The following is an 18,816-nucleotide window of genomic DNA, read 5'->3' on the forward strand; positions in this document are numbered from 1 at the left end:
ACTGAAAAATAATTTTTTCCCACATTTTTTCCTATTTCCCCATTAAAACACATTTAGAATAAAATAATTCTTGGCATAATGTCCCACCTAAAGAAAGCCTAATTGGTGGCGAAAAAAACAAGATATAGTTCATTTCATTGGGATAAGTAATAATAAAGTTATAGACGAATGAATGGAAGGAGCGCTGAAAGGTGAAAATTGCTCTGGTGGTCAGGGGGTAAAACCCCTCAGTGGTGAAGTGGTTTAATGAGGATGGAATTGGGTATCAGCATTAAATACATACTTGCTCCGACATGTTCGGATCCCAGGTGACGCTCTGCCCCCCTCCTCAGCAGTACAGTCTTGGCCATGTTTCCAAAGATTGATGAAGCTCTTCGGAAACGTCTGCCTGCGTTGCTGCAGCCTGCCCCCTGCCTGGCTGCCACTGGTTAGGCCATGGCTGCCAAGCTGGAGCAAGTCGAGTTAACCCAGATGGGCATGGTCAGAGCCTCCGCATGGATTTTGGGAAAAAAATCTCTCAGGCCCATTTCCAAAGAGAGATGGAGCTATCGCCAACTTGGAGCGAGGATGCCAGGACAGGTAAGTATTTAAATGTAATAACCCCCCAACCCTCCATCATTTAGACAGAGCCTATCAGTTTTACCAAAGGTACTCTTTCACTATCTAAAAGGCAACCAAGAGATGATGAAGCCGTACTTTGTCCACCTGCATTTTTTTTTACGTTAAAAATACAACCGGTTTAAAACATTTATAAAAATACCTCTGTGTAATTACTGGTAATAAGACAAGAGTTTTTAAAAATCCTTTACAGTTTCTTGAATACTAAACCTGGTTTACATCCATCAGAAGCTGAATGAGGAGTGTATTTAGTGGAGAGCTTGTCTGTAACTGTCACTGTTTTTCAGGACATCAGGAATAAAAATGCCACAAATGACAGAAATAATTCACTAAAATGTACAAGATAATGGTTAGATCAGAGTCTCACAGCCCCAGTGGGGGCAATTACACAGACCTCCACAGCACCAGGCATCCTTTCTCCATACAAGCTGTAAACTCTGTGTCAAGGCAAATGAGATAGTGTAAATACCACGTCTAAACAAGATCTCCCCAAAAAGTGTCTTGATAAATATCCCCCTGGGGTGGAGACGTTGCTCCTTTTTTAAACACTTTGCTCAAATGAAATCATTCCCAGTGGTGCGTTCTCATTAGCACTTCAGAACAGTGGCTGGTGTTATAAGAGGCTGCCAAGTTCATTTAGTGTTGAACTATGATTGAAGAGGTGAAACAAAATGATTTTTGCGCTGTGTATGCTTTTTATATTTTTATTTGTAGATTCAAGTCTTCCAGCAATTATGTTGATGCGAAAGTTAAAGAAAACCTGAAAATAAACTGATGACACAAACAATAGTAACAATCCTAAATATGACTTTTTTTTTCTTTTTATTTAGAATCCCATATTTTTATTTTGAGTGTAAAAGCTAAAAAAATAGGTGTAATATTTCTTTGGTCTCATTTGTATGACACAGTTTTTAGTGTCCCAGAGCCACGAGCTAGTCAAGACTATGAGAACCCATCACAGGACAAGACTGTAAGATCCCTTCTCAAATCAGCACAGAATTATGAGGCCCCTCCCTAGTAGAAATGAGATTTACGTTTCGGCAAGCATGGAGATATCCATGGACTTAAAACTTAATTTGCATGTTTACTCAGATTTTAAACTCCTCTCTACTTCCGGCCTAGCACAAGACAAGTCTGCAGGGTTTTTCCATTACAGGGTCTTTCCTTTGATCAGCCTGGTGGATTGCTGCGGCCGATAGCATTGTCCTCCCCACCCACCCTGTGATGTCACTGCCGCGCAGCTCCAACTCCTGCGCAACTCCGCCCCATGCATAGCAACAACACATCACTAGCCTAAAAACATGTCTGTACAGCCTCAGCCCTGTAATGTCACCAAGGGATCGGGTCCCGAGCCCCACCAGGTGATACACCTCATACCTGTGTACAAGGCTGTTCGGAGGAGAGTCTAGAAAACTGCTCCAGTGATCACTCCACAATTAATTAAAAATACAGGTCCAGTAAGTGGAGTACTTGGACAGCAACCTGTGTGTTACAATTTAATACAATTTCTAACGATGATAAAATTTCAGCCTCGGAACATGGAAGCAATACTGACCTACTGTATATCTTTTATATAGATACAAAATGTGCGCTTTTGGTAATTGTTATGCACTCTGTGGTTCGCGTTCTTAATGTTTGTGCGCAAACTAGTATCAGAAAATTGTAAAAACAGAACGCGCACTCTGTCTCATAAACCAAGGAGTTAAGTCTCACAGTTAGTCGCCACTAATGTCCTCAAACAGGGCTCCGTTAGAGACAAACTGTTATCCAGAATGCTTGGCTCCTTAATCCAGGGCAATCACGTCAACATGCAAAATAAAACAGAAAGGGCATATAGTGCATAACTGCGTTCATAAGTTGCTCCGCCAACAAAGATGATCAGATTGTGCAATCAGTAATCAATCACCTTCCAATCACCAGTGCCAGGACACCCCCCCAATGTGCCCGCACTCACCCTAAGAACCTCCTAAATCTCCGGAGGTGGGATTGAGAGTATATGGGGGTTAAACGAACAATCCTCATTGCCTCATTCACTAACAAGCACCAAACAGCGCTGCAACTAAAAAACGCTTATATAGTGTAAACCGGTAAATTTAATAAAAGCTGATAAAACAGATGTGCACCCACAAGCCAACGTTGTAAATAAGCATTAAGCAAACCGCATTGGTCCGCGGGAAACCATTCAGCAGACGCCGCCTCAGATCCCCGCCAGCTTGTTCACTCAAAGGGCCAAACTTCCTCCACCAGTCACATGTGCTGTAGCTCCGCCCTATGCATTTTGTCAGTACTCTGGCTCATCAGGGGCTGACAGCGCACTCTAGACTGGCCGTTCAAATAGAAAAAAACAAAACCCCTCCCAGATTATACCCGAGCAGCAAAATAAACGTATGCAGAAGATAAAAACCAAACAGGACAAAACGAAGGGAAAAAGAATACAGGAGCCTCTACGGCGATCTCCCAGAGCGGTCTCCTTTCAAAATCCGCCTCATCTAATACACTGTCACTCCTATCACTAGAATCCCACCACTAGACCCATACACAGTCCAATATGGACACATACAATCTCATAAATTACAAATGATTAAATTTGTTATAAAATGGCCCATTATACCTCTAAATATAAAACAAATATCCTCTATCTCTCTGTATTTACCCAATTATGAGCTACAATGTCATCCATTGTTAATAAAAGAATTGATGTCCAGATCTATGTTCAGTCCCCGTGGCGCTGCCGATTTTAAGTCATAGATCCACCTGGTTTCTTTCTTAAATGCCTCCCGCAATTTATTTGAACTCCTCCAAGAAGGCACCAATTTTTCAACAACACAAAAGTACATTTTCGCCGGATCAGCATTATGCTTATTTTTACAGTGTAAAGACACACTATGCAATTCAAAACCTTTTTTAATGTTGTTTATGTGCTCACCAATACGTTCTTTCAGCGATCTGGTGGTGTGGCCCACATATTGTAGGTTGCATTCACACCAGATCACATATGTACTTGAGCAATTAATAAAATTCAGAATTTTAAACTATTTCCCATTCACAGTGGATGTGATTTCCCTCATTTTACCCCTTTAGCTTCCCGACAGCATTTACATCCCTTACAGGGAAAGAACCCCTCCGATTGCCAACCTGTCATTTTTAGTTGCCTGGGGGGGTGACACACAACTGGCGGCAAGTCTATCTTTTAAATTAGAAGTTTTTCTATACACAGAAGAAGGTCTGGGGGGTAAAACCCCTCCCAGCACACGATCCCCCTGTAAAATGTCCCAATGATTCTAGTGATGAGGCGGATTTTGTAAGGAGACCGCTCCGGGAGATCGCCGCAGAGGCTCCTGTATTATTTTTCCCTTTGTTTTTTTCCTGTTTGGTTTTTATCTTTTGCATACGTTTATTTTGCTGCTCAGGTATAATCTGGGAGGGGGTTGTTTTTTTTCTATTTGAACGGCCAGTCTACAGTGCGCTGTCAGCCCCTGATGAGCCAGAGTACTGACGAAATGCATAGGGCGGAGCTACAGCACACGTGACTGGTGGAGGAAGTTTGGCGCTTTGAGTGAACAAGCTGGCGGGGATCTGAGGCGGCGTCTGCTGAATGGTTTCCCGGGGACCAGTGCTTAATGCTTATTTCCAACGTTGACTTGTGAGTGCACATCCGTTTTATCAGCTTTTATTAAATTTACTGTTTTACACTATATAAGCGTTTTTTAGTTGGCGCTTGTTAGTGAGTGAGGCAATGAGGATTGTTCATTTAACCCCCATATACTCTCAATCCCACCTCCGGAGATTTAGGAGGCTTTTTTAGGCTGAGTGCGGGCACATTGGGGGGGGGGTGTCCTGGCACTGGTGATTGGAAGGTGATTGATTAATGTTTGCACAATCTGATAATCTTTGGTGGCGGAGCAACTTATGAACGCAGTTATACGCTATATGCCCTTTTTTATTTTGCATGTTGACGTGATTGCCCTGGATTAAGGAGCCAAGCATTCTGGATAACAGTTTGTCTCTAACGGAGCCCTGTTTGAGGAAATTAGTGGCAACTAACTGTGAGACTGTTAACTCCTTGGTTTATGAGGCAGAGTGCGCGTTCTGTTTTTACAATTTGCTGATACTGTATACCTATGACCAGTATTTTAGTTTAAACTGCATACACATAGTATATGGGGATCTCCAAACAAGCATTCTGGACAGAATATATCCACACTTTACACTTACAGATTTTGGCTGTCTGTGTAAATTGTTTCTCGGATACCATTTTCACTTTGACTCCATCCCAACTGAGCATGTAATCATTTGCAATCTATCAATGTCTATACCAGGCATGGGCAAACTTGGGCCTCCTGCTGTTAAGGAACTACAAATCCCACAATGCATGCATGAGTCTTACAGCCACAGTCATGACTCATAAAGGCAAGTGCATTGTGGGACTTTTAACAGCTGGAAGGCCAAGTTTGCCCATGCCTGGTCTATACGTTTGTATGCGTTGAAAATCACTATGAGCTGACAACTTCTAAGGTCATTGGGCAGTTTTATTATGGACAGTTATCTGACCTCAATTCACTAAGCTTATCTCCTGTCTTTAATAACGTTTCTAGAGTTATCACCATGGTGATGAGGCATGTAGTATTCAGGAAACATTTTACCTCAGGCAAACCTAAAGTTAACTCTTCTGTCTTTAAGTTAACTCTTCAATCCTTAAAATAACTCCAAAATTCTAAAGTTAAAGACAGGTTGTTAATTAACTGCATGTGAAAATAACTACAGAAAATAACTACAGAGGCGGTAACTTAAGGAATGAAGAGATAAGATAACTCTCTCACTGTGTGGTGGTAAGTTTTCTCTTGCCTTATCTCCATCATGATCTTCGTGAATTGTGGCCACTAGTTCCAGAGTCGTTTGTTTTGGAACAGCATTTATCTACCATGTGTAGGCAAACATAGTCTTCTTATTAGGAATCACCAATCAGTTACAGTTGCTGTGACGCTTTGTTAGCCAACTTATAAGGTACATGCACACGTCTGATTTTTCCAAGCGACCAGTTGTTCAGACATCAAATTAGGCGTGTGTACAAACGGTCGTTCAGCTGATAACGCTGGTTTTGATAGATCCGCTTGGCGGATCGGACAAAATCAGTCTTATCAATTGAACGATTGTTTGTACACACGCCCGATTTGACGTCCAAACGTTCGGTCTGAACGACCGGTCGTTTGGAAAAATCAGACGTGTGTACGCACCTTAACCTGAACTCTATTTCCTTGTAGGGTGTATTCTGATGTTACCATGTTTAATTAGCCTGAGCACTAAGGATGTTACTTCCCTGATTTCAGGTTTTTCTCACTGTCTCATGCACCTCGATATGGGCAAACAGGGCTGAAAGGAACACTTGTAGTAGGAAAACAGAAAGGGACATTAACAGCTCAATATCATGTAGTATAACCAGGGTGTGGAGATAAAAATGTGTGCTGTTATACTCACAAGTGTGAGTTACCTCAAAGGCCACTGCTGTAAAGATGGGTGGGGAGCATTAGGACCTGACCCCAATCAGGTTAAGAAGTGGCTTTCTGTAAATAGGAGACAAAGGGTGACATCCTTCCACCGACAGTGGACTCGAGAATGTAGCAAGGATGGAACAGAGGCGCCAATGATAGGATAAAATTGTTTAAAAAATGTTTAAAAGAGGAGATAGTGGAGGACTTTCCTCCCCAGTAAGTAGACACCAACTTGGTTGATTTAATAGACAGTTTTATCCTCCGAAACACGTTGCATTGTGCAGTTTATAAATACATTTCATTGTTGACAATTAAATCAACCAATTCGGTATGTACTTACTGGGGAGGTAAGTCCACCACTACCTCCTCTTTTAAAGGGACTCCGAGCAGTGCAGAAACTATGGAAAGATGCATATTATTTTAAAGCTCTCTTTCTCCTCTTTCCAATGATATATAAACCACCGCCCTACGTCTTTTAGTTTTCGGTATTTTCGCGATTGAAATTGCAGCGACCGCGATTTCAATCGCGAAAGTAAAGAAAACTAAAAGGCATAGAGCGACGATTTAGGTGTTAAGAAAGAGGAGAAAGAGAGCTTTAAAATGATATCCATCTTTCCATAGTTACTTGTATTACACAGGACGACACTTTCCCCAGTGTCAGCAGCTCCATTCAGCAGAAAAAGTCGGCCTGTGTAATACAATGCAACTATGGAAAGATGGATATCATTTTAAAGCTCTCTTTCTCCTCTTTCTGGCGACACCTAAATCGTTGCCCTACGCCTTTTAGTTTTCTTTATTTTCAATCTTGCAATTTCAATCGCGAAAATAGCGAAAACTAAAAGGCATAGGGCAGCGGTTTATATATGATTGGAAAGAGGAGAAAGAGAGCTTTAAAATGATATGCATCTTTCCATAGTTTCTGCACTGCTCGGAGTCCCTTTAAACATTTAACAGTTTTATCCTGTTATTGGCACCTCTGTTCCATCCTTGCTACAGGGCTGAAAGGAAAGAAGAAGATTGCTAACACATGACTAGGAAGCTTAGGCTGTCTTATCGGTTCAACATTTTCAGAGCCACAGCAATTTAGTGGAGATAGGGCTAGACCTTGTAACACCAAAAATGTTTTGTATATTTCTTTTATAAATGTGTTTGCAGTGTAGCTTATATTGTAAATATGCCATATTTTAATGGAAGAGAGTATTGTTCTACATACCTGTATTGCCCATATTCAATGTGGATTCAAGTTTAGCCAAGTTTAAAAGGGCAGGAAAAAATGTCTTGACTTTTAAGGAGTTGGAGAGAACAGGCATAAATCTTCTCAGTTGGCAGCTGTGATTGTAGGCAGCCTGTGGGACTTTCTGCAGTGTCTGAGGAACAGCTGGTTGTACGTGGGAAATCCCCACATTCCAGTGAAAGTGAACACTTTGGGCCAGGCTTTCATACTTGCACTGTGTAAATCCACTTTCCACAGGTAATAGTTCCTTCTCTAGTGCAGGCAAGCCATGAAGTATTTAAAACCATTCTCACATCTGTGACATGTGCAGGTCATAAACTTGTGAGCCGAAACACATTAAGAGTCTTGCAGATGGAGTGTATCATGGAAAGTGAGGCAGAAAATCACTAGGAACCATCATTTTTAATCATTCTACTTGAAGCAGAACTAAACTTAGCTAGTCAAATGGTTCACTACATAGCGAGTTAGCGAAGTTCCTGAATCCAGGTACACTTGAATGTTCAGAAGTTATCAAACTTCCCATAATGCTTTGCAGCTCGAAACAATATTGTAGCCATAGTGGTCTGTGTGGCTATGCAGGGTTTTGTTACATTTCCCAGCCGTTTACTATCACTTTGCCAACTAATGTATGTCCAGCTGCTTTTGTACAGTTTGTTAATCAACAATGTTGTAATTGGGAGCAGCAATAATTTTTCGGGCATCTCAGAAATATAGTTTGTTTCTTCATCAAATGGTACAAAGATAGCCAGAAAAATATTTAAATGCATTTTTCACCAGACTTCTGCTTTATTATGATTGGTGCCGTATGGTGCATCAATCAGGGTGTAATCCATTCTCTGCAGAATCGGGCAGTTATCAGTGTGTTTATGCCATGCTTTAGTGGCTTTGGTTCCATGAATGGCAGTGTACACAGGATTGTCCAATATTCATACACTTCTGTAGTCTGCTTGGTAGTTAGAAAGCTGAATCTGAAAGGATTTCAGTTAGACTGGTGTGAAATATTGTATAGATATATAATAGATGTATAGAGAATGGTAAGTTAAAAAGAAGGATCTTTCTGTTGGCTTCTACATTGGCTGCTGTAGTGAGCGAAGTCACAAGGGGCACATGGCTTACTGTTTTCAAGGACACCTGAAGTGAGAGGGATGGAGGCTGCCATATTTATTACCTTTTAAACACTACCTGTTGCCATTGCCAGGCTGCCTAACTGATCCACTGACTCTAATACTTTTAACCTTAAACCCAGAGCAAGCATGCCGATGCAGATCAGATGTTTCTGAATGAAGTCCGACTTAATCTAGTCGGACTTCAATTGCAAGCTGCATGCTTGTTTCAGGTGTGTGATCCAGATACTACTGCAGCTGAAGGGATCAGCAGGACAACCAGGCAACTGTTATTGTTTAAAAGGAAATAAATATGGCAGCCTCCATTATCCCTCTCAGTTCAGGTGTCATTTCAGCACAGGACGACACCTCCAGCCATGTAGGTTGTGATTTTACACTAAACATTTCATTTAGACTCTTTCTTCTTATTAATGTCTCTGCTTAGTAACATATCTTGCTACTCCCTTTTATTGTGTTTAAACAGTTTCTCTTTTTTTTTTCTTTTTTCCTTTCTTTAGCAAGTGCTTTTTGGTTCTGGTATTTCAGTTTTAAGCATGTTGTCAAATATAGTTGTGTGCTTAATGTAATGCTAGACCTAATAATCATTTAGTTTTTTTGTGATGACAAACTCTTTAATTTTGCTTTCTTACTCCTTTTTAAAGGATATGTGTATTTGCAGCATAAATATGCAAAATCAACCCCAAATGTCTCCTGAATAATAATGCAATTATAATGCATTACTGATTCTGGCTATTGTTAACATGCACTCCTCTTTACTCTGTTTCCTGTTGGTGAGACTGCTTCCCTATTTCTGCCTCCTCAAGTCCCTGAGTATTATACCTACTGCCTTTTGTCATAGCATTGCATATCTATGATAAGATATAGAAAACATTCCAGGTATGAAAGTATTGTTGCCTCATACAGCAGTAGAAGGTTCTGAGGCAGCAGGTAGAGACATGGGGCGCTGATAGCCCGGTGCAGTGCTACATCACTGCTAAATAGAAGGATGTGTGGCCAGATTCCCTCATGGGAATCAGTAATCAGTAATACATTACAGGCGTTTTATTGTTTGTGAAGCAGTTGACTTGGCATATTTATATTATAAGTAGCTCATCCTTTAAATTAGTTTTTCAATTTGATCAACAGGTGTGTTTTCTTTGCTTTCAGGCCAAGCAGTCCTTAGTGACACTAACAAAAGATGTCCCCAAGCGACATTCCCTTGCCATGCCAGGTGAAACGGTGATGAATGGGAACCAGGAGTGGGTAATGCACGCCGACCTCCCACTTACTGCAGCCATCCGTCAGAGCCAGCAAACGCTTTACCACGGACACCCTCAGCATACCGCAGACCGGCAAGGTGAGTTTCCAAGTATTGATCGGCCGTGATCTTTAGAGGTATCCAAGCTATTAGTCATGACCTAAACTTTCCAACAAACAAGAGACATTTTTATTAAGAGCGTTAGATGGCTTCCACCTAATTAAGTGCACATGTTGGCAACGGAAAGGCTGCCAAGTTCCCAGAGGAAGAATATTCTGAACAGATCTTCATGCTCCATTTACTAAATAAACATAAAGGTGGAATTGTTCATTTTCTTAAATGCAATGATTGAATTCAGTTACTGTAGTTCACTTTCACAAACCTTTTCTCTCCGGGTTATAATCTGCTTAGAAAGACTGCTAAACAGTGTCCTCTCTGGTTATTCATGCTCTATGTTGCCTGTAATGAATCAAGGCTACCCCCTCCTCCCCCCCTCCTTCACTGTATAAACTGCTTATTCTGTTGTTTGTATTTTAGCTGCTATTGTATTGCTTTGGCATTGTGATGAAGCTGTCGTTGGCTGAAGTGACCATTCCGGATTATCTGAGGTGAAAATCTAGTGTGAGCAGGGGTGCCCCCCAACATCATTAGGGATCTGTCATGCTGGATCTATAATGGTCAATGCTGGTGTTACTGTATTGTGTCCAGCAATGGAGCTCCTCTGCTCATCCTCCCCATAGAAGAGAACATGCTGCTCCACAGATAAAAGTTCACGTAAGAGTAGTAGGCATGTGTCCATTGGCATCCTGTGCCCCGCTGACCACTCATCATGGGATGTGTCTCCTATGCACATGCACTGTATGCAATTGATATGCACAAACTATTTGGACTTTAAGATTGCAGCCAGCAATAAATCCACTTTAGCAGTCAGCTTCCAACTTTACTTTATAATACACTGATTTGACTTTGATGATACTTGTTTTCTCATTTTGCAAACTGTTTTATCAAGGTCTAACCAGAACTCCTGGATTTGATGGTATTCTCTGTTGTTTTCAGGAGTTTGAATTAAATCTGTGGTAGCTTTCAGCTTCTTTACCAGCCAGCTGTTATGCAGAGTTGAGGCACTTCATAACCCTAAAATGGTAGTGTTCAGATTAATGGGTCCTGTATTGTGTGGTTGGTTTAATATTAGTGTTTAAATACGTGTCAGCCTTAGTTTAGGTAATATTTTTGCCACAAATTCACCTTTTAAATTAAGTGCATTATGAGTATTGTGCTTCTACATTGGATTTTTCTGTATGAAATTTGAGATGTGTCAAATTCTTGCACAATAGTTTATGGGAGGAAGGTGTGGCACTGCCTGCCACTCACCTTTCACTTTCTTAGGCCTTATGGGATGGAGGTGTGGCATAGACTGCCCGTCACCCTCCACTTCTCTTGGCCCTGTGGGATGAAGGCATAGTTGGGCTTCCCACTCACTGTCCTGCTTCAATGCTTTATAACAGGAAGGTATATCCTGGATAGCCAAGCTCCACAGTAGTGGAAGAGGGAGCTGTCTGAATCTACAGGATGATAATACAACAATTTTCCTTCTGTCATAAAAAGGGGGACTGTTGCTGATCTAATTATTGTGAGGGTGTGTGATAGATGAATACTAAAACAGAAGTAGCTTTACAGAATGCATAGTCCAATCACATTAAACAGATCCTTGCTAACCAGCCTTTATGTAACACCATTTTTCAAGCTGCATCTGAGTGTGATTTTGACTGTTTCAGACATATTAGTTACTTGTAGGTGAAGCACATGCCCATGCAATCTACATAGACAAACATTTGTACTACTGTGGTTTGAACTGAAGAGTGGACTGTCATAGGATGCTCTGTTTCTAGCAAAACAACCTTATCAAATTTTCCTCTTTCTAGATCTTAGTTGGTGATCTCTCAGTTCCGTTGTCAGAACTGAGAATATCTAGGGATAACAGCTTAACTGTTGTAAGGCCTGACAGGTTATGTTCCCAATCAGTCTTTATGCCCCAATCCAGTGCCGTAGCTCTGAGCTCGGCCCACGTCTTCACCTATAGACACACCCCTCTGCTTGAACAGGACACTAAATATGTCTCCTGATTTCGGTAACTCCCAGGTCTTAACCCCCCTGGCGGTATGATTCCTTCTGATTTTAGGGTCTAAAAGCGGTACAATTTTTTCATGTGCTTTTAGACCATGAAATCATGAAAAAAATCATACCAGCAGAGTCTGCACAATCCCCAGCAATCTTTCACCTCCCTGGTCTCCAGCGTAGCAGTTTGCCCTCCATCCTCCTGGTGGCGCTGCAATCCTAAAGTTAGATTGCCGGCTGTCGTCATGACGACAGCCGGTGATCTCACCCGGAGGAAGTGAGATCCGAAGGAGAGGAAGAAGAATGGCGTCTGACGTCGGGATCCCCGGGAGGTATGTAGAAACGCTCCCACTGTGCACATTGCTCTGCATAGAGCCTCTGGCGGCTACCCCATGTGCAGGTCGGGGTTACCGCTCTGAGCTTTGGTTTTCCACCCCGACCATGGCACGGGGTTACCGCTAAGGAGGTTAACGTGCAAGGCATACAAATTGAGGTAGAGAGAACAGCAACCTGCTAGGACCCTACTAAGGCTAGTAACACAGTTCAAATAGTTCATAAGTATCACACAGGGCAATTACCTTGATTCAGGAGTATGAGGCCCTCTGCGTCGATTGCCAGTAATGACTGATGTATGAGGATCCGGCAGTTAGGGATCTAGGCAAATTTGAGAGTGTTCATGCAAGTCCACATGCAACGTTATTCACTAGGCAGTGAAGGCTCCAGGCAAGGAAAGAGTTCATGCAAGGATCACATGCAAGGTTATCCAAGAAACAAGGCAGAGGTCAGTCCAAGCAGCAGGCAAGGGTTATCCAGGAAACAAGGCAGAGGTCAGTCCAAGCAGCAGGCAAGGGTTATCCAGGAAACAAGGCAGAGGTCAGTCCAGGCTGCAGGCAAGGGTTATCAAGGAAACAAGGCAAGGGTTAATCACAGCAGACCGGAATCGTCAATACAAGCCAAAGATCAAGATCCAGTAATATCAATAAGTGAGCGCACACCCAGCAACTAGCCAAAGCTATGCTTATCACGGGCGATGACTGGGAGCACTCTGCTGGTTTAAATACAACTTTCAACCAATCAAACTTTCACACTCCGCACATCCAATCGCACAGCGTTCAGCCTACCTAGTTGTCAGCTGTAACATCTGCTGACACCATGCTGTCATCTGACCGGAGTGAGCTGACTATTGTTTACATTTGCGGAGGGCGTATTGCGAACGCGTCCTCCGCCTATCAACGTGCGGTTTGGGTTTCAGCAGTGAGGTCATCAGTGGGGAACAAGCACTGAGACCCGGAAGTGATGCATTCCGCCCGGGCCTCGGCGGAAACTTCAAGATCAGGCAAGTTCCTTAAAACTATGAAGTTGTAGGCCACACAAGCTTACCGAATGGGACCACCAAGGGTTTACGTGTCCTCATTTGCCACGTCTTTTTCCCGACTACCTCTTGAAAAGCAGCATCAGCACAAGAACTTCATCATAGACTTCATGAGCCATCAGCTGCATGAAACCATAAAATCACTTGGCAATCATCAGCTGACCATCACTGGACTCTGGAGCAGCCAAAATGCATTTACCAGAGGGATGAGCTGGACTGATACATAGGAAATACAACAGTAACAATATGTCTGCATCCATAGAGCCAACTGTAAAATTTGGTGGTGAAGAAATAATGGACTTAAGATGTTTTTCATTGTTTAGAATATGCTTCTTTATTCCATTGATATTTAATCTTTATGCAGCAGGACACAATGACATTTCACCAAGCTGAACGTGATTGGCCTGCACCCTTTGGTTAAATTAGAAGTGAATGTATGTATATGTCATTGCACATTAGGGCATGACCTCATTGATGTTCCAGAGTGAAATCCACACATTCCAAAATTGTATGGGATCATCTAATACAGAATGTCCTAAATACTAAAACACTGTTGAAGTCTGTGGTGGTGAAACTTGAGTGGCCTGTGTTGGGGTCTACAGCAATTGGAAGGGTAGCAAAAGTCACCCGTTCCCAGTGACCAATGTAATTACACTTTCAGCTCTTTCTTATAATCTAAATACAAAGATGGAATTTCAGTGCAAGATAAAGTCTCTGGTTAGCTGCTTCATTGCCAGCTTAGCCACCGATTGCCCAACATGCTGTGGGCAACTGGTGGATTAACACAGAAGAAATCAGACAGCTAGAAGCTTATTTATTGTCGAAGGCCCACCCATAGGTTTACAGTTGAATAATAGAAGCAATTGGTTGACAATATGGATTCTGCCACAAGGACAGCTTGAATGGGGGGACCAATGCTGATCATTCTGATCTCAGCATTCCACATAACATCCACATTAGCGGTCTCTCTAGTGGTGTTTATTAATAGTATTATAAAACTTTATTTTCCACACATTGGCCAATCACAGCCTCATTTGGAGATATACCCTAGGGTTAGATCAGTTGTAAAAAGTGAGGAAAGCACCATTCTGGTGGCTGCTGAATGTGATGGACAAGCAGGGGGAATGCTGTGATGCTTCCAGTCATCTCAGGATCTAAAATAACACAGAAATACATGTCTGACATTGCAGCTATCCGGTCCTAAGTGAAAAGATGATAATTGGGATAAATTTGACTTAAGCCTGAATCTGAACAATACTTTTGATAAGGCTAGAGGATCTGTGTTCTACAGGACATTGCCTTCTGGTATGTGACTTGACTGGGTTTCAGTCTTCTCCCTCTCGTGAGTATGAACTGCCTTTTTCCCTCCCTCCTGCATTACATTCTCAAAGGAGTGCAACCGAGTTGCTATTACCATCCCTTCTGTGGGATGTAACAGAGTTTGGCATGGCCATTGTTAAAGGGTTTGTAGCAGGAAGGCTTCTGGACAGTGTGGGAAGGAACCTATCTACCTGTGAAATTGGACCCAGACCAGGGAAAGTCGTGTAATTTTAGCCATAATAATAATAATAATAAAGTAAAACCTGTAGACCTTTGCACATGTTGATTTATCAGGTCAGTGTATAGTTGTGTTTCAAGCAATTAATATCATTCCTTTGACAAATTTTATATTAGGTGTAATACATTTGAGAGAGCAAATTTGCAGGAACACAAGATGGCTTCCTGTTCCTTCTTTCAGCCTGACTTTGTAAGATGGAGTCAGTTTACAGTTTTGTGGACTGCTGTTCAGTGTATAATACATTATTTCTTCACATTTTCTCTTTTAGGTGTCAGGGTAAGTCCTTGCCATTCTCGGCAACCCTCAATCATATCTGACGCATCCGCCGCAGAGGGCGACAGGTCGTCAACACCTAGTGATATCAACTCACCGAGGCACCGAACGCATTCCCTCTGCAATGTAAGACGGTAGTGTAGGTCTCCTTTTTATTCCTCTTTTTCTCTCTATTCCTGATTCCCTGTTTATCCGCTGCTGTCAGTGTGTGAGCTGCATGCCTGACTGAAAAGACTGAAGCAGGAGAGCATGATGGGTAAACGGTTGTGTTCCATTACAGGCAGATTGGTCTGTGCTGTTTCCTGGTTACAAAGCCCAGGAATTTGACTTGACATATGGAAGTGAGGAAAATGTATATGTGTGTGAATAAGAAATCGTGCTGATGAATTGCTTGCTCGGTGCTGTCAGGGGAATCGGCTGCAGGGAGGTAAACCGCACATGTATCCTGGGTATTGCAGACTGATGAAGAGATAAAACTCCAGGTCGTATTAGTGTCAGATGAAATGTTTACCAGGGAAGTAATAAATATCACTTTCTTGGCAATTGGGACATAAATTTTAGTCATGTGAATAATCATTGTAACAATATTAATAAAACTGAGTTACAACAAGCCATTTAAGCCAGAACTCTGAATCCCCTGGTTAAAGCATAGGTGCATAAGCTTCCCATACACGATTAAGGTAAGCATACAACTCAGAATATATTTAATAGATTAGCAGGTAGATTTAATATTAACAATTTGTATAGTGTGTGCCTAGCATTAGACCTTTTCAGTAGATAAGATATTAAATCAATCAAAAATCCACTAAAAACAACTCCCTTTTAATCTAAAAATAATCAGGAAAGGGGTATACTTTATCAGAATGATGAGGATGAAGAAAAAGCGGGCAAACCCAGTGCTTGAGAATCACTCCCATAGCATGGTACTGTATCAAATCGCTAATAAATAATGCAGCAACAATAGATAAAGTTGCACATACAGCAGCATTGGGGTAATAAACATGATTAAAAATAAATGAAAATGAAAGGATCACTATTGCATAAAAAGTAAGCCTTTAAAATCTGACAGAACCAACAGGTTTTAGACTAGTCCATATCCTCAGGGGGGATTCTCATTGTTTTCTTGGATTTTAAAAGCATTTCCTGAATGGCAGTTGCTAAGATCTTCACTGGTACATTGGTGTAAGCAAGGAAGTGTGCAGGAGAGCACTTCCTGGTTACAGGTGTTTGCAGATGGGGATGGTCAATGAGATGCAAATTATTTTGAGTTGATACAGGATTATGCAAATGTTGTATGCAAATTAATACAATTTAACAATGGACCAATCGAATATTACCTCAGCAGGATTTGATTGGTTTATGTTGGGCTGCATTCATTTGCGTACAAAAAATGCATAACGATGCATCAACTCGAAATTATTTGCATCTCATTGACCCTCCCTAAATGCACATATTGGCAATGAGCAATAATGAAACCACATGCTCGCTCGGCCCCTCATTCTGATAATTTGAATTCCCATTTGGAAGGTCTTAAAAGGAAGGGGGGGGGGGGGAGAGGTGGGCAGTTGCACTATTTTTTCAAGCTTGAAGCTGTTTTAAACTCTTTGAAAGCCATAACAAGCTGTATCCTGGAAATGTCTGTCCATGACAGGTAGAGTCCAGGTACAGTTTTGCTGAGATTCATTTTGTCAAATGATTAGTGAGTACCTGTAAAAACTCTGCTCAATAGAGTAAGGCCCGGTTCACACTAGACTAGGCATGGGCAAACTTGGCCCTCCAGCTGTTAAGGAACTACAAGTCCCACAATGCATTGCAGGAGTCTTACAGTTAGTCATTACTCATAAAGGCAAATGCATTGTGGGACTTGTAGTTCCTTAACAGCTGGAGGGCCAAGTTTGCCCATGCCTGCACTAGACAGATCAAAAACTGTTCCGTGAAATTTATCAGTTTTTATTTGGCATCAGTTTTTGATCCACTCTGTTAGCCGGAGGTCAGTGCAATACGTATATCGCTCTGGAATTATTGCAGCCTCCCCAAACTTGTGGTCCGTTTGGCGAAACATGCCGGACGGACAGTTTTTCCTGCTAAATGTGAACCGCACCTAATTCCAGCGATTTAAGCTGCTGACAAAAAAAGTAAATTACACTTTTAAACTTTCTATTTTTTACATCTTTCAAACTTTCCTATTGGTCCATTGGATGTGGTAGTGGCATAACTGACCAATATTTCTGGTGTTTACAGATTTGTCTGGTACACACAATGCAGTTTCCCATCTGTTAAAAGGGTTGAATCGATAATTTACGACCGGTCCTATCTTATTTCCGATCTAAGTTGTATTTTGCATAGAATTGATCAGAAAATGGACCAGAAAACGTCAGAAATCAGATCAGACCTATTGGAAATTATGGATTTGGTCCACCGATCTGACAGGAAATTGCATGGCGTGTACCAGGCATTAGATTTCCGCTTTCTCTGACATAATGAATTAAACTTGAGTATGTGAATCATGATATATGGATTGGTATGAAGAACAACAAAGCTGTCCATGGCTAGATTACACTACACTCTTCCTTGTGTTTTGACAAAGCGAGGTAGAGGAACGTGCAAGTTCAGTATCTAGGTAACAGCACAATGCTTTGAGATGCTAAGTGCATAAGCCTTACAAAAAAATCTCATTAACTCAAATCTGAGTTTAAATCTTTGTCTGTACCCTAAAATATGTTTTAAGTGTAACCATCCTTCCTATTTGATCAATCTCGAGGAATAAAGCAAACCTAATTAAAATATTTTGCACAGTATGTAGCAAAAGGTTTTTTTTTTTTTGGGGGGGGGGGGGTTCTGATTTTCTTTCATATGAAATTATACACACAGTGCTTTGTCCCATATTGCACTTCATGACAACAGTTCCAATACCAGGCACTCTGTATGCCAAGGAGCAAAGTATGTGCTTTTAAGCGCAGGCCGCGTAGCACCTGACTTGGGCGCCGTTATAGTGCTTTCCCCAGTGCATGAGTATTTCAGGTTTTTGGTGATCACCGGACTCTGAATTACTTCTGCCTCTGAGTTGCTACGAATAGTATTGGGAATTTGAGCAGCAGTGGGGTGAGTCATCATTCAGCTCACCCTGCGCCCAACTCACCGGCGGGGAACATATGCTTACATCTAAGGAGGCCTAGCAGAGGAGCAGTAGACTATGCCCTCCAATATCTCAACAGAACAGCAGTAACTTCTCCCCAGGCTTCTGTGCTGGTCTCTGATAGGGAGTCACTGGCCTACGACAAGTATGAAGATCAGATGTTCAGACTCCACAGGCTGCATGTTGGTTGGGTGTGTGATTATGAGACAACCTAAGCCCAAAGGTCCAGCATAGCAGCCAGGTGACTGGCATTCAGTATAAGGGGTTAGCTACTTCAACAACAGTGTGTTATTAGCACGCAAGAGTGACTGTGGTTGCAAAAGCGGAAATACTTTTTAAAGGGAATTTGCAGTGCTTTATTCAAACGTATCTGTTTTATTTGTGTTTATCATGGATATATAAAATGTAAAACATTTTTTTTTTAATCAGAAACCTCACATATTGCAAACAAATCTTAAGGACTTTTTTTGTTATGTTTCTCCGTTGTTTTCACCTAGCAATGGTTTCTGAGCAGAAGGAAGAGTCAATTTATTTGTACAGTAAACAAGCGATGAGAAAGGTCTCTAGGTTTCTTACCAATATCGAATTTTGATCACCGAATACTCCCGAACAACACACTTCAGCACCATTTCGGTACAGAACAAGCAGACAGGGTCTAGG

General features: G+C 41.7%; 1 protein-coding gene across 4 annotated transcripts in view; it reads left to right on the forward strand.

Moving 5' to 3' along the window:
- Window positions 1-18,816, forward strand: part of KAZN (kazrin, periplakin interacting protein) — a 294,829-nt gene that overhangs the window by 269,690 nt on the left and 6,323 nt on the right. For 3 of the 4 annotated variants that reach the window (XM_068240528.1, XM_068240529.1, XM_068240532.1), the window contains 2 exons: window positions 9,612-9,801; window positions 15,016-15,146. In XM_068240528.1, the coding sequence (XP_068096629.1) occupies window positions 9,612-9,801; window positions 15,016-15,146 (321 nt within the window). Of the gene's footprint in view, window positions 1-9,611; window positions 9,802-15,015; window positions 15,160-18,816 lie in introns of all 4 variants that reach the window. The other variant, XM_068240530.1, reaches the window with a different exon arrangement.

This window comes from Hyperolius riggenbachi, chromosome 6 (genome assembly GCF_040937935.1).
Source record: "Hyperolius riggenbachi isolate aHypRig1 chromosome 6, aHypRig1.pri, whole genome shotgun sequence".
Lineage (NCBI taxonomy): Eukaryota > Metazoa > Chordata > Amphibia > Anura > Hyperoliidae > Hyperolius > Hyperolius riggenbachi.